Consider the following 15,975-nt stretch of genomic DNA (forward strand, 5'->3'; position numbering starts at 1 on the left):
AGATTGACACTCAGAGAGCGCAGGCCTCTGCCCATGAATGCATGTAGTCAGCATGTAGATGCATGTAGTCAGCATGTAGAGTGACATTAGCGTGCTAATACTTAGAGGCTACAAATATATTATACTTACATTGTAAGAATCTGCATAATCGTGTAAACATTTCGATGTATATGTGTATGAGCCGTTAAAAGTGTAGGAGTGACAGTTTACAAAATGTGTGGCTATTTTCAAAAAACTTGCTGCCACACTCTAGGGCTTTTCACACTGCACTTCGCCCAGAGGTAAACATTCTTAGAATGTTTTTAAAGGAGTAGTAAAGGGAAAATGCATGTTTAGCCCTGTTTTAAGGTTACTTATGATCATATACAATGGTTCAGATCAAAACATTGACAAAACTAGCACTTTTGAGAAAGTCTGATAGTTGCTCTACCACCATTTGGGTCATACAATGGATGAGGATGGGCACCTTGAAAAATCATTCAAAAAACATGTTAAACTCTCAATCGTCAGGTCATCTAACAAACAGTGTGTGTCACACCCATGAAAATAGATTAACACAGGTTGTGTGTTAAAGTATATTCTAGTAAAGGTCAACACTGGAGCATACTCTTCATTATGATTACCTAACACAGCACCCCGATAAGTGATGTGTGTATCTTTTCAACGTTTCCTGTTCATAAAGTAAGAAAGGCAAAATGAAAATAAAGATTTGTGGTAATCTGTGACACATGCTGTACATTAGAAGGGGTTTACATAGCTTGTGCATCAAAGGGTTAACTGTGTAACTTTATACCAATGCTTGAGGGCATGTGAAAGATAAAACACATTGGAGACATAATCACTGTAAGACCATTGGTTTATAGAAATATTGTCTAGAAGTCAAAATAAATGATATACAAGAATGAGGGTTTTGTTGTGTATGGGGGCAGGTTTGTTTATATGTATAAATTACTATCATTAGGCTGCTAGTTAGGAAGGGTTATCATAGCAAAATATAAACTAGAGACATGTTAGACAAAAAATGAATTCTTTGGTCACCTAAGCCGGTACCAACATTTGGATTGGCCCCTGGACTATTAGGGATAGGGGGCTTCTTAAAATCTTGCTGCTGCGAGTTGATTTCTCTTCCTCTTGTAGCATCGATCGTAGATGATCTTACAGACTGCATAGATGGGGATGGTGAGACTTGGTACACCAGCTAAGAGGAAGATGGTGAACTTGACCCAGTCAGGAAATGTCTTGCTGTCTAATTGCGGGAAGCTCTCCTGTAAAGTTAATCTTAAGTTAACAAGATAGAACATACACTCTTGTTTATCTGAATGTAGAAAAAAAGAAAGTGTTCCCAATAATGTTTGGAACTGACACCGCTAACAACCATAATCTAAAAACATCCATTGTCAATTCGTGAACTACTTCTACACAAAAAAAAATTTGATTGTTTTTCAGAGGGTTGGTCTATTGTTAGAAAATATTATTTATACTGAAGAAACCTTTTGTTTTTAGAATAGAGTAGCAGTTGTCTCTCACACATCAAAACCCAACTAGCTAGCCGTCTATTGTAAGTACAGGTGAATGTTCAGAGGGTTTAGTGACTGATCGTCCGTACCGATTGGGGATCCCAGGACCGGTAGGTGAGCTCCGCGCTGAACTGGGCTGCCAGGTAGAAGAGGAAGATGACCAGGATGATGAGAGGACTGATGAAAGACCAGGTGATCTGCCAGAAGATGTTTGGCCTGTGTCCAATCATGAACTCCAAATCCTTATTAAACCTGAGGATGTAGCACATCATTGGATCACTGTTGGTGAGCAATCAAGCAGAGCAGGGCTTGTCTATAAATAATGTAGTAAAACTATGATGATTAATGTTATTTCTCAGAATGATCAAAATGCCACTGAGTAGTCTAGACGTTTATACTTTAGATTGAAAATGCATTATGCTTGCTGAAATCAAGTTGGTCTGTCATTAATTCTTAACTATAACTAGAAATCGTGCTCCACCCATGAATGAATGTCGTGGCTTTGTGCTAGCAAGACATGTTTGGGATTGCTGCATTAGACTGAGAGCTTTATGCCAGTCCAAACCCTGTGACTATATGACCTTCTCACGTCGAGATATGGCCGTTTCAATCGCCCCCATTGACAATTAATGGGTGGAGATTTTTTGCTCCTGAGCCCAAGTCCAAAAAATGAATTGAGGTAAATGGGCGGCTGTGTTTGGGCAGCTCTGTGGCGCCTCCCTCGGGTCACAGCCGGCGGGGGGCGGTCGGTGCAATCCGGGCTGTCCCCCTCACACCCCAGTCCAAACCGTGTGTCTCTAGCACCCCCACACGGGGAGCAGGCTATGTTTTAAGTTTTGTTTTAATTTGTGGATACACCCAGTAACAACTGTACCTATTTGATACAAAGATACAACAACTAACCAACGTCTTGTTGATCTGATTGGTTATAGATCCTTCCAATTACGTTCAGAGGCATTTTGGTCTGCAACCGTTGATAACGCCCCGGAAAAAAAAAAAAAAAAACTCAGCATGTCCAGACCCTTTGCATTTTTGCGAATTGGGTCTGGCAAAGCCAGCCTAGAGATATGGATCCGCTCCAAAATGTAATGGGTTCTAAGTTGGGCCATGCTACACCCCTCCATCGCTGGGGCTGAGGTAATGAAACAGTTTCATTCACAGAGCCACAAGGACCCCCCCACTTTAGCCCTATCTTTGTAGTTCTAGGCAAGTTGATAACAACTCTGATATTTTGCACATATGAACTTTGTAGCAACATTGTTCACTGATAGACGTTGGACAGTATTGTGTGTACGACTGATTTAATGAGACAAATGATACAGAATTGCTAATAAACAGTCTTATTACAGCTTTCACTTATTGTTGATGGGCAGAGTAGCCATCTTAATTGGCGTCAGTAGCTGACGTTGACGAATTCGGCTGCGTTTCATACAAATGGAACGTGGCATGAGTTTACTTCCACAGTAGCTGCGAGACTACGACTGACTGGATGGGCGTGGTCAGATTAGAAATTGACAAGCAAGCCATTCTTACTTTTAGTTTGAAACCCTGCTGTCTTCTGCTACTGTACCTGTCTAATCCGTAGATGTAAACCACAGCGATTATCTCAAAGAAGGAGATGATCAGAAGGGGGATGGAGCCGGCAAAGTTGTCGAAGAGGGTGAGCCAGTAGCTCCCTGAGCTCTGGGCGAACAGCAGCGAGAGAACGAAGCCCACCAAGCAAACAATAGCTGAAACGCAGAGGAGACACAAGGGTCCACAGTACAAGAAAGAAACATCCTTTATTCCAACACATCTGTGTTTTCCCACACTCAGAACTCTATACAGTATGACACAGGAACAGGAAACATGATCGCTGTGTCCCTGTCTCTCATGTGGATGGCACAGGTATCACGTGTGGGTACAAATTTAATGCAATTTAATGCAAATGCACTTTTAAAAATGTGCCCCACAATAGTTCCTTTATTTTCCCAGCCTTACTTGTGAGGACCTCTTTGCGCCAGTGTTTGGGGAAGATGCCAAGATCTTGAAGGGGTACAACCACTCCTTCGATGTTCCCGAACATGGTGGACAGCCCCAGACAGAAGAGCATGATGAAGAACAGGATGGACCAGAGAGGAGAGACGGGCATCTTGGTGATGGCCTCTGTGAACACGATGAAGGCCAGACCCGTCCCCTCCACACCCTGCAGATACACATACAGCTGATACTCACAGGCTGCACTGCACATGCATGGAGACTCAAATCAGCTGATTATACTGCATCTACTGTGTATTGCTTGGAATTTGGGGGCCTGACAAAGCTCTCCGACCTTTCCACTAGGAGTAAGAAAAAACTAATACAACCATTTGTTTGATTGTACTGGATATTTGGAAGCTGAATCATGATGGAATGTAGGGTTTATGGATGTAGAGATTTATGGGTGTAGTGCATGATTGAACCAACTCTGGCTAGCCTACCTCACTGAGCAACTTCTGCATGTTACATGTCTTAATGTCCAATGATTGTAGAATATCTGGCTGAGTGTAGTTCAGACTGGTGAGAGTATCTACGTAGTTGACCGCTGTGACGGAGCCTTCGGGCAAATCAAATGTATTCAGCAGTGCTAGTATATTTCTGAGGAAAAAAACAGATAAAACGAGACAAACAGGTTGATGGAGATTCTCAATTGAAAGTGCTTCATGGTCCTAAACTATGTACTGTAGCTACTTAATCTGTGTCTGTGAGAAATAACCTCACCAAAATGTTCACTAACACTAGAATGCCTCTGACAGCATAGAGTATTTTGTGACTTAGACATGTTTGACAGACACTATGGAAAAGGAATACTGTAGTTCCAAAAATGAACAAAACTACACTTGGCTTCCAGACTCAAGCAAAAGCTCTAAAAGTATTCCTAAAATATTCCTAGGAAACCATACTCATTTGACCTTAAGTTATACCTGATTTCCTCCAAATATGCCAGAGTTAGCCCTCTCAGAACAAGTACTGTACACATGTAAACATGTTGTCCCCCACCCATTATGCATGTTCCCTTGTGGTATCAAGACCCTGCTTCTCATTAGGCGTTTTTATACAGAGATCCCACTATATTGCCCTATAGAAGACCCCTCAATTTTCTGTCTTTGTTTGTTTATAATGAACCAAAGAAAGACAGCATAATTTGTGATTTATATACCATGCCGGGAATGTGGAATCGAGAGGCATGACCCTTGGATGCAACATTCACTAGTTGTTAAACAAGTACATACACCTGTATGGTCAAAAGTCCTATAATTAATGTTGAAATACAGACATATCTAGCGCTACTAATGTCACATCATGTGTATCAATGATTGACCAAAGTAAGCTCTCTACAAACCATGGTAGAGTGAATAAGAGTACAATAACGTCTCCATCTAGTGGGCAAACGAGTCCATGCACCTGTATGGTCTAAAGTCCTATAATGAATGTTGAAATACAGACATATCTAGCTCTACTAAAGACCTCAAGCTCTACTCTCTGCGGATGTAGAAAGTACATGTTTTCCAGAGTAAACTTGTCTGAGACTATACTGAGACACCAAGCATAGTTGTTGATGTAAAATGTACTTGTCAATGGAAAAGTGCATTGGAAAGGCGCCTTTTGTGGTGGGTTCTGGTACTACGGGGGGACTGACAGACTCAATCACTCACTCACTCACTCACTCACTCACTCACTCACTCACTCACTCACTCACTCACTCACTCACTAAAGTCCCCCCCCTTCGGCTGTTGCCGGGTGGGGGACAATAAGCCTGGAGTACCAACTTACCCATTTATGCAGTCATCAAACCTCTCTGTGGCCTTGAATCCAATGATAGAATAGATAACTGTAGCAGCATAGACAGAGGTGCAGCCAGTGATCGTTGCAAGGATCACGGCATCTTGTTCACAGTTGTTGCTGTGTAGAAAGAGTTGACAAAACCAGTATGACACAACATATCAAACTATATCATTCCAACTGTTGATGTCAAATCCATAACTAGTCAGAACACGTTTAATTTTCAGATCCGAGAAGTTCTAGTCCTGTATCTTTGTGAACACTGTCAGATACTGTCCGTCAAGACCAGTTGGGCTGGGATGAATCTAGATCATCCGAGAGGTCTGTGCCAGACCTGAGCATAGACTACTTACTGAACAGGGTTGTAGCTGGAGAAGGAGATGAGACCACCCCAGGCCAGGCTGAAGGAGAACAATACCTGGGCTCCTGCGTCCAGCCATGTGGTAGGATTCAACAAGTGTTTCACCTGAAGGGATGAACATTAATACACATCAGTGCCCTGTGATACCCAAATAAAATGGAAAGAAAGTGTGATATTTCATCATGGATCAGGTATGTGAATGGTTTGTGAACGCTGTAGAGTCAACCTCTCACATCTGGTGTAAAGAGAAACTTGATGCCGCTCAAGGCTCCTTTGAGCGTGAGCCCTCTGATTAGGAAGATGGTGAGGACCACATAAGGCAAGGTGGAGGTGACATACACAGCCTAGTAGACAAAAGTTAAAGAGAGAAAGGCTGATAAAGATTATGGGAACTTAGACACTGCTTAACAATTCAAGTCTAGCTCCCTCAACACTTCTCGTAAGCCTCCATTGATCACAACTGCTTGTCTAGATTTTGAGCAGTTTGAGCTGACCTATGGCAATACAATGTATTTACATAACATGTTGTTCATCTATAGATTACCGGGGGCCACAACTAACCTTTCCTGTAGACTCAATCCCCTTAATGCAGCACAAGCAGAGCACTGTCCAGGCAGCAAGGAGAGACAGCACTATCCAAAACTGTAGTCCTCCAGACTCCTCTATGGCTGCTGATGAGTTCAATGTCACTCTGTACCAGTAGTAGTCTACCGGAGAACTCTGAGCACACTCTGCCACTTGACCTACAGTGGGCCACAAGCACATTTGCAAGTGTGTGTGTGTGCGTCCGTGCGTGCGTGCGTGCATTTATGTGTTTTTATCTGTGCATTGGTCCTCTATTACCTGTCCTATTCTCACTGAGTGGGCATTGACTCCAAGGCAGGGGGTCTTGGAAGGAGTTGAACAGGTACCACAAGGTCCAGGCCATGATAGTATTGTAGTACAGCGCCACTAGTAAGGACGCTATCATTGATGCAATACCTGTGCATAGGGCATAGAAACTTCTGAGCATATCGCAATAGTCCGTTTCTCAGGCATTAGACAGTCCTGAGCAGCATCCTTTTGATTCTATTAGACTAGACCTTGAAAACAGTGATTCTAACACAGCCCTTAACTATTGTACCGTAAATAAAATAAACATATGAATTGGCATGTGTATGATTTCCTTTCAGTTTGAAGTGGTTCATGAACTTACCGATGCCAGTGAGGTAAGGGTTGATAGCCCTCCAGACCCCCACACTGCCCGTCCTGAGGCGCTGGCCAATAGCAAACTCCAGCAGTAGGAGTGGGGTTCCCTCCAGAACTATCAGGATCAGGTACGGGATCATAAAGGCTCCTGGGAATACAACCAACACACTATGATATGATGAATGTGGGACAACCAAACTCTTATTGCAATGCCTAGTTTATCCAGTAGATGACACTCGGTTCCCATGCAATCATGAGAGTAGGGGTGAGTTCAATCTGAAAACGGTGTGCACCACTTTGCTATGGCTTCCGGGTTGAATGACATGTTTCCTCGAAACAGTGTGAAACGGTGTAGAATGGGCTTTGAGGTAGGTTTTCTCTTGTCTGGTGGGTGTGTCAGAGGTGTTACCCAATCAGCAGACTGATACTGTATATGAACCACGCCACGCCGTATCTTCTCAGCCGCCATAATGTAGGTGCAACGCTTGCGTAACACATGGTGTTCAACGCACCACCTTTCCCGTTTCTCAAAATGTTTTCTCAGGGATAAATTCACCACAGGGTTTGATTATTTGAATGAGGTTATATGAGCTAGGTTATATCTAAGTTATCACTGTTGTTAAATATGGGTGTTTGTGTGGGCGTCATTCATTTCCACGTCTCCTCTCCTATAGATTGAGACGTTCAGAGTACAGAGTTTTATTGTCTCACTCACACACCCAGACAGACTGGGCAGTTTGTGAGCAATGTATAGACAGCATTCATTGTTGAAATTATACAGTGGACTCCTTTTTATTCACACCCTTGATGAAGATGGGGAAAAAAACGAAATAAAATATACAAGTATTGAAATATATTTCTTGCAAAAACAAAATGCTGAAAATTCCAAACTCATCATACTATTGTTTTATTAATAATATTTTCTACCAGAAAACACCCGGATCACAATATTCACATCCATATAGTAAGGGCATTTTATCAGATATTTGACAATCTGGGAACTAAATCGTTACAAATACATTTCTTCACCAATGTGTGAATTTGTAAAGGTGTGTAGTAACATGTATTAAAATGTTGAAATTCAACTCCTGCAGGAAACCTCTTAAAAAAACTGCTCAAAGTTGGGGTATCCGTAACCGATTTTCAAAAAATCTAAAATGTTTAATTTGGCCTTGAGTAACCAGTGAGGGGTCACACTAGGGATTTCCATGATTCTGAGTTTATTGCAAGCATTTATTTTTCACCAAAACCACTCCTTTGTGGAGAAACAGCCACACTCAATCCTGCATTGTTACCAGGATGCTGGACATCTTTGCAGGTGCAGGGCATCATCAATACGCCAAAGGTGCACGGCTGTACTGTCAACTCATGAAGCAACTGGAAACTTTGCCTGCTTACAAGAAGAGCTTAGAAAGTTTCACTGCCCATGGAAACCACATTGTCCGTTACTCTAGCCATGATTGGTCTGGCACCTGGTGTGACATCTGTATCGAGCAGACATTAGTGAAGGCAGCCAAGTCAGAAGGTGGACTGAGCAGAGGGATGATGAGAAACAGTGATTCTGGCCACAAGTGCTGTGTGCTCACCCTCAACCACTTCTCTAGTGTAAACCAGTGCATGGAGGAAGGTGTCAAGAAACATGCTCCACTCCACAGAGACCTTGCCAAAACACAGATTAAGAGAGATGCTGAAGCGATTGAACTTGCCCTCAAATTGTTCAAGGAGAACAACCCATTCGACTACGATTGAGACAAGGTGATGCCTGTGTCTATCTCTACAGGATTCACAAGCAAAGGAGATGACCCAGTCAATGCTGAGAGAGCAGCTGAAGTAGGGAGGGAGATGCAGATTAAGCTGGATGGACAGTCAGTGACATTAACCATGGAAGTGAAGTCAAAGGTACAAGCCCTGTCATCACTCAGAAAGATTCCCAAGGTCAACGAGAAGAAGATTCATCTTGACTCACACAAGTTGTTCAACCGACTGATCATTGTTGCCCAACGGGATATGACAGTTGAGAAAAGCTTGGAGTATGAGCTGACTCCCTTCCCTGTTCAGCAACAAAGATCAGAAAATAAACAAGGCAAACAAGGCCGGCTTTTCCAAGACTAGCCTGAAGGAGTTAACTGATCCGTTTGACCTCACTAACCAACCCTGCTCCACTCTGGTAGTTGATGGCAGATGGCTTCTCAAGTGGGAACAAGGTCAGATTTGGCAGGAGATTGCCAACTGTTAAGCTTGCCGACTGCTACGTGCAGTGTCTTGGCCGTCGCTTTCAGAAGATCATTGTGGTCTTTGATGGCTACAGCAGATCGCCAAAAAGATCACGACCACATGCCCTCTGAGGATTCTGGCAAACCGACTATTCTGAGATTCTTTCGCCTGCCCCGGTCCTCCTGGTCATCCAGACGCTCCTGCATGGAGGCCAGGGCTCTCTCCAGGTAGGCAACCAGTTTCTCTGTCCCCGCTCCTATATCTTCCACTGCCAAGACGCGGCGCTCAGCCTCATCAACTCGCCTGACCGTGTCTTGCAGTTCTTTCGTGATGTCTCCCACTTTACGTAAAAAGTAGTCGAATTTGGCTTCTATCATGTCTGATATGTTTGTTGTGAGAGTTTTCATGGCCTGGTCCATCATTTGGCTTGTTAGCGGTTGATCCTCTGACACATGTTCTGCGTTGCCATCTTGCACCCCCTTGCCAGCGCTGCTAGCTACCGTGCTCTTCTTGTAGTTTTTCTTGGATTTAGAGGACATTTTAACGTTACCTTTGCCCCAAAATTGTTCCAAGGACATAACATACACTTTCAATCGTGTTTTGTAGCAGTTGGCCTGCATTAACTATTCAAGTCAGGATATTAAACAACGAAATTCACCGAATGTGACTACTCGGTCCGCATCACCGGAAGTCCCGCCAGGAATCCTCTTTTGAATACCATTAACCGAAAAAGGCACCTTGAATTCGTCAAACCACAACTGAATTGTGAGCTGTGAATTGAAATGACATGATAAATAAAGATGGGTCTTGTCACCTGGACATATCAGTTCCAATGCTTCCAATGCTAATCCAGCACAATGAGAGTGGGATAGCCAGTTAGCTCATGAGCTCACAACAACTAGCAGCAGCTTCCATAACATTAATGGTAGCGGTCAGTGACTAAAGCAATTACACTGATGATTCCTGTAATGTTAGCTATTTTGCTGCAATTGGTTCAACTTCTGTTTCTGGATAAAAGTCATGACTTGCTGTTTTACACTTCCCTTTAGGTGGTGAATAAGTAGACCAAGACACAGTGGGTTATTTGGACATCTACTTGATTGCGTCAGCAGGTAGTAATGTTGTTTAGTTAAGTGTTAATAGGCCTTTTTATGCCTCCGCCAGGCGATACCCAATGTTTGTTAATGCAATATCTCGGGAACGCATTGACGGAATTTCTTCCCCTTTGATAGATATGTTCATTGGCACTCAATGATGAACTGCTTAGATCGTGGGGGTCAAAGGTCAAAGTTCAAGGTCACTGTGACCTCACAAAATATGTTTTTGGCTTGATGAACACAATATCTGAAGAAAGCTTAATGGAATTTGTTCATATTTGGGTAAAATGTCCAGTTGGACTCAAGGATTAACTGATTACATTGTGGGGGTCAAAGGTCAAGGGTCACTGACCTCACAAAAGGTGCTTTTGGCCTGCTGAACACTATATCTCAAGAACGGCTTGAAAGAATTTGTACATATTTGGCCAAAATGTCCAGTTGGACTTGGATTAGATTTTGGTATTCAAATGTCAAAGGTCAAGGTCACCATGACATCACAAAAGGCACTTTTAAACACTAATGCTAGCTAGCTAACGATAATGCAAGCTAGCTAACGATAATGCTAACGCTATCTAGCTAATGCTAATTCTAACACTAATGCTAGCTTTAGCTAACTAGCATTAGTGTTACCATTAGCATTATAGTTAGAATTAGCACTAGCTAGCATTAGCATTAGGGTTAGGTTAGCAGTTAGTTAGGGTTAGGGTTAGTTAGGTTAACTGCAACTTGCATTGTTGGGCGGAGGCATTTAGCTGCTATGCGGTTTTTCTAGTTTACTATGTATATATATATATATGTATATAGGATCTTGATATGAAGATATGAAAGACCATAATTGTACTTACATTTTCATAAGAAACTTATAATAAAGCAATAATTAAACTGCTTTGTATTTGTAAACTCTGTGTATGTTTTTTGTAATGTTATATTCTGTATGTATTTAGAATTTAGTAGGAAAGGAAGACACCATTAGGGCTTAGTTTGGCTTAGTAGGGTTCATTTGTGCCAGTAGCCAAGTGGAACCTCCAATCTGGGCTTGTGTAAGATTCACACACAAACTTCACACCACCAGGTGGTAGTAGTCTGTATCATTAAGGGGGTAATGAATCCACCGGATGTACAAAATGTAAGTTGTTGCTACATATACTCTAGACCGTAATCTCTGAGAATGACCCATGTGGGAGTCCAATGCTCTGACCACTACTCTACTTGTGGAATTTATGTTAGGGATAAAAAGGTAATGATCATGATGCTGAGCCCAGTTTCTTAGGTGAGAGGAGCTCACACGCTTTCCTCAGTATTGTGACAGTATTAATACTTTTTAAACCCTTAATAAGCATAATTTGACCTTTCAATGCTCTTCACTTACATAAAGACAGTGAGTGTGTCGTCTCTGAAATAATAAAGAAATATAATGACAACTAACAGAAATACTTTGGAAGGAACACAGTCTATCTAAGCCTGTTGCTGCCCTCCCGTGGCAAAAACGAAACGGTAAATGCAGTCCATTGCCGGTACACTTTGCAGGCAAAGAACGTGGAATCATACTAACAGGACATATTTTTAAATAGCTTTTAAAAAATCCAGTGACAAAATTTCGTCCACATTGTGGCTATCCACTATACCACCGAGGATCTGGAAAATCTGCGGTGTCATAGTGTGTTTGTTTTGATGTTCTGGATCTGCAAAACACACTGTATTTCCTTAAAGATAAACAAAACATTTTGTTCCCATGGGATCTCTCCCGTCCATCTGGAAAAACATAACATTTACCTGCTAAATACATGTAAAGTATAGCCTATATATAATGGGTAATTACTGAGACACCTATACTGTAGATATAATTTCACAACAGGAGTATTTCAAATGTTTAATTACTGTGCATAAATTCAGTAACTGACATAGCACCACCAGGTAACCACATTTTTACATATCTTCTATAACATCCAGTGATGCAAACATAAGTTGTAAAGGTACATACAATAGCAATATGCATAGCAAACATTGGAATTCTTGTCTTCGCTTGTCCTCAGTATCAGTGCTGATCAGTTCCTCATTCCAGTCCTAGGTACGCAGTTAGACATTTAAAGGCAATTTACTGTCAAACTAGCATTCTATCAGTATCACGCTCATCTACTTATCCCATCTGATCATGGATGGCAAGTATACTGTACAGTAGTATACAGTACTGCAGAGTGAGTTGTCTACTGTATACTGTAGACAAGGTGTTCAATTGCTCAAGTGTTGTCAGGTGTTGATTCAAGTGATAGTGTACAGTAGTGTAGAGTCAGCTGTCTATTGTATAGACAAGGTGTTCAATTGCTCCAGTGTTGTCAGGTGTTGGTTCGAGTGTACAGTGGTGCAGAGTCAGCTATTGTATAGACAAGGAGCAAGGTGTCAAGTGTTCACTTGGTGGTCCAGGGGTTGGCATGTGTGCCATTGTTATGAGAGTGAGGGCCTGGACATCAGCGTTACGCAGCAGCTGACACCTGACTGGTGTTGCATCACAATGTTCTCTGGCCTCAACCACACCAGGCATCCCAGCATCAAAGCTGCAATAGAACAGCAGGGGGAGAGTGCATTAAAATATTACCCACAAATAAAATACAACCATACCATGTCCATAAAATGGAATAGCTAATACATGACAATGATAATTACCTGAAGTGCAGGTAACTCTTAATGTTTGGGAGCTTTTTGAAATAGCTACTCAGATGCTGGTGCCAGTTGTAGCTTTCAACAAGCACTAAAATAACATTTATATAAAGCCTTTTTTGTGTCGCATAGACATACAGTACATTTCATCTGCATAATAACATGATATGGTGGTGAATAAAAACAGTGGTCAGAGCAGATTCCTGGTGCCACAGCACAGGTGGTGTTGTAGTCCTATCCCCCACTGAAAATATTGATCTAGTGATTAGTCAACCCATTGTTAATAAAAAACAACTACTAAGCTATCCCATAGGAATGAGCCTATAACAGAACCAGCTGGGCAAGATGACTTTACCTAACCTAGCCCTAATGATATTGTCCTGTTCGATTGCTGTGCAACATATCAACTGACCAGTTGTTAAAACTTATTTCACAACACTGGTTATGTAGCCAGCAATGTCAAATATACACTTGTGACACTTGTTTTGACGGTCTGGCACAATATGGTTAGCTACATTAGCTAGCTAACGTTAGCTAGTCACGAGACGTCCCAGTCAGCTGACGTAGCATAGCTTTAGATAATGAGTTTGCTTGCTATGATTAGTTGGGAGGCAAGGGTTGAGGACAAGGACTAGCCAGCTTGTAGTAGCTAACCTTAGAAAAGTGCAGTGTATCTCCAACTCCCCGGGCCTTGAGTTAGCTAGCTAACACTAGCGTGCTAGCTAGCACTAGCTAACGTTAGCTAGCTATAATTAGGCATTAATTCCTGAACTTAGCTTAGCGTGCAGGTTATGGTTTACTTCTCTGTTTACTTCAGATATTACTCATTACTACATTTCAACCAGACATCCCAGTGAAACCAGGTAGTCAAAATACTTACCTGATATAAAATGGGCACCGCAAACGCGGGCATTTCTGATGATGTCCTCAGTCCAGTCCGTACGCTTAATGGCTTGTAGCCACAGGCGACTTTGGTTCCTCTGAAAAGGCCGGTTTCCTCTTGAAACAAATAAAGTTTGAATCCACTAGAGCGCCGATTTGTACACCCGTAGACGCAACAGACAGACATCTTGACGGTATATAAAATACTAGTCTTTGCAATAAAATACGGCTCTTTAGTGCTCCTTGCTCTGAATTCGTCTGTCTCCCCCTGCTACTGTTTCAAGAATGCGCGCACATATTTGGGCTAACGTAGGCTGTAAAAGGGTCTAAACGAATATGACCCACGCTCGTTTATTAAGGGGCGGTGGCTCTACCACATAAATTCAATAACTGACATAGAACCACCAGGTAACCGCATTTTTACATAGCTTCTATAACATCCAGTGACAAAATACTGTCCTCACCAACGCTTGAACATGCAACCTTCGGGGTGTTAGTCAGATGCACTATCCACTTGGCCACTGCTGACCTGGGAAATCTGTGGAGTCTTTTTGTTTTGATATTCTGGGACCACTGCCTCTTGTGGTAGCAACATAGAACGGCAGGTCAACATCCCGACAGACAAATCGGCATTCACTTTTCATAGAGCTGCAGGTCAACATCCCGACAGAGGCACAAATCGGCATTCGCTGTTCTTGGTGCGACGGCTTACGCCTCGCACAAAAATCCACAAATGTGAACCTCAGAATCTGAAGGAACTAGAACAATATGGAGGAATGGTTGACGACACACCCAAGAAGTTCCATAACCTTGTACGACACTACAGAAGGCAACTACCAGAGGTGTGGACTCAAGTCACATGACTTGGACTCGACTCGAGTCAGACTCGAGTCATGAATTTGATGACTTTAGACTTGACTTGACAACATGTCAAAAGACTTGTAACTCGACTTGGACTTTAACACCAATGACTCATGACTTCACTTGGACTTGGGCCTTTTGACTTGAAATTACTTGATACTTTCCGCCAAACCCAAATAAAAAGTATGCTATTTAGAAGCAGCAGGCGAATTGTCGAGAAGGATCCAGCTTTTCGAAACCGAGGCTCATTATCGTAAACAGTAGACATGACTACATGTGCTTAGCGGCTATAATTATAACCTGGATCATCTCTTTAAATGGACTCGAAAGGACTTGAAAGTTTAGGACTTGGGACTTGACTTGACTTCCCAGTGTTGACTTGTGACTTGACTCGGGATTTGCCTGTCTTGACTTGGCACTTGACTTGGGACTTGAGGACAACGACTTGAGACTTACTTGGGACTTGCAAATCAATGACTTTGTCCCACCTCTGGCAACTACATCCTGTGATAACGGCCAAGGGAAGAATCACAAAGTAAACAGTACCCCCCCCACCCTCCCCCCCTCATCTCCACCTCCCATTGTTCCCCCAGCCCCAGCCTACCTCCTCCATGGCTTTGGCACAGGTAGGGGAAGCGCCAGACGTTACCCAGCCCCACACAGAAGCCCACACAGGTGAGCATGTACTGGGCTTTGTTGTCCCATTTGGGCCTGAGCCCGGCCTCTTTTAGCTCTAGATTGTCCAGGTCCTGATGTGAGGGGATCCGATCATCCAGACCCGGGTTTGGCAACACCAGTCTCATGGTGGCGGGCTTGGGTCCTCTTCACCTGGAAAGTTCATAGGGTCAATATGAAAACATCAATACATGATAACCTCTCCAGCTTAATGACTTTTGTAGCGGAAAATCCAAAATGGTGCTTTCCTTGGCATTCATAGTATGTATGTGAGTGTCATGTGTAACAAAACATTTAGACTCTAGATTGACACTCAAAGAGCGCAGGCCTCCGCCCATGAATGCATGTGGTCAGCATGTAGAGTGACATTTAGTAGGGGGGATTATTCCAGAAAAATGACCTAATCGTTACGTGGCGGATAAAAGCACCAAATTTGATATACACCCTCTTTAAGATGTATCTAACAATTCCAGATGGGGTGTCCAAAAATTTGACCCACTAAAGGCTGTTTTTAGTGGAAAATCCTAAATGGCCGCCAGAAAAGACCTAGGATTGCTAAAAGGTTATATAATCCTGACAGTTTGAATTGTGCTGATTCGAACTTTCACATGTATAGTAAATAGACTAATATTAACATATTCACCCAAAGTAACCCATGAAACATGTCTTAAATACATTTCTACAGCTTAAAACACTAAATATAGGCAACAAATCAAAATGAGAG

At 42.5% G+C, this 15,975-nt stretch overlaps 1 protein-coding gene across 1 annotated transcript; it reads right to left on the bottom strand.

The window, feature by feature from the left end:
• Nucleotides 1–1,585: 1,585 nt before the first annotated feature.
• Nucleotides 1,586–15,379, bottom strand: LOC311323312 (sodium-dependent neutral amino acid transporter B(0)AT1-like; the record flags this gene model as incomplete). The annotated part of the gene is made up of 11 exons (XM_084455513.1): nt 1,586–1,769; nt 3,088–3,247; nt 3,498–3,702; nt 3,977–4,133; nt 5,310–5,438; nt 5,672–5,784; nt 5,913–6,023; nt 6,241–6,422; nt 6,523–6,660; nt 6,875–7,015; nt 15,181–15,379. 11 exons carry the CDS (start codon nt 15,377–15,379, stop codon nt 1,586–1,588), a joined length of 1,719 nt encoding a protein of 572 aa, XP_084311639.1.
• Between the last annotated feature and the right edge of the window lie 596 nt (nt 15,380–15,975).

This window comes from Borostomias antarcticus (assembly GCF_949987555.1).
Source record: "Borostomias antarcticus genome assembly, chromosome: 21".
NCBI lineage: Eukaryota > Metazoa > Chordata > Actinopteri > Stomiiformes > Stomiidae > Borostomias > Borostomias antarcticus.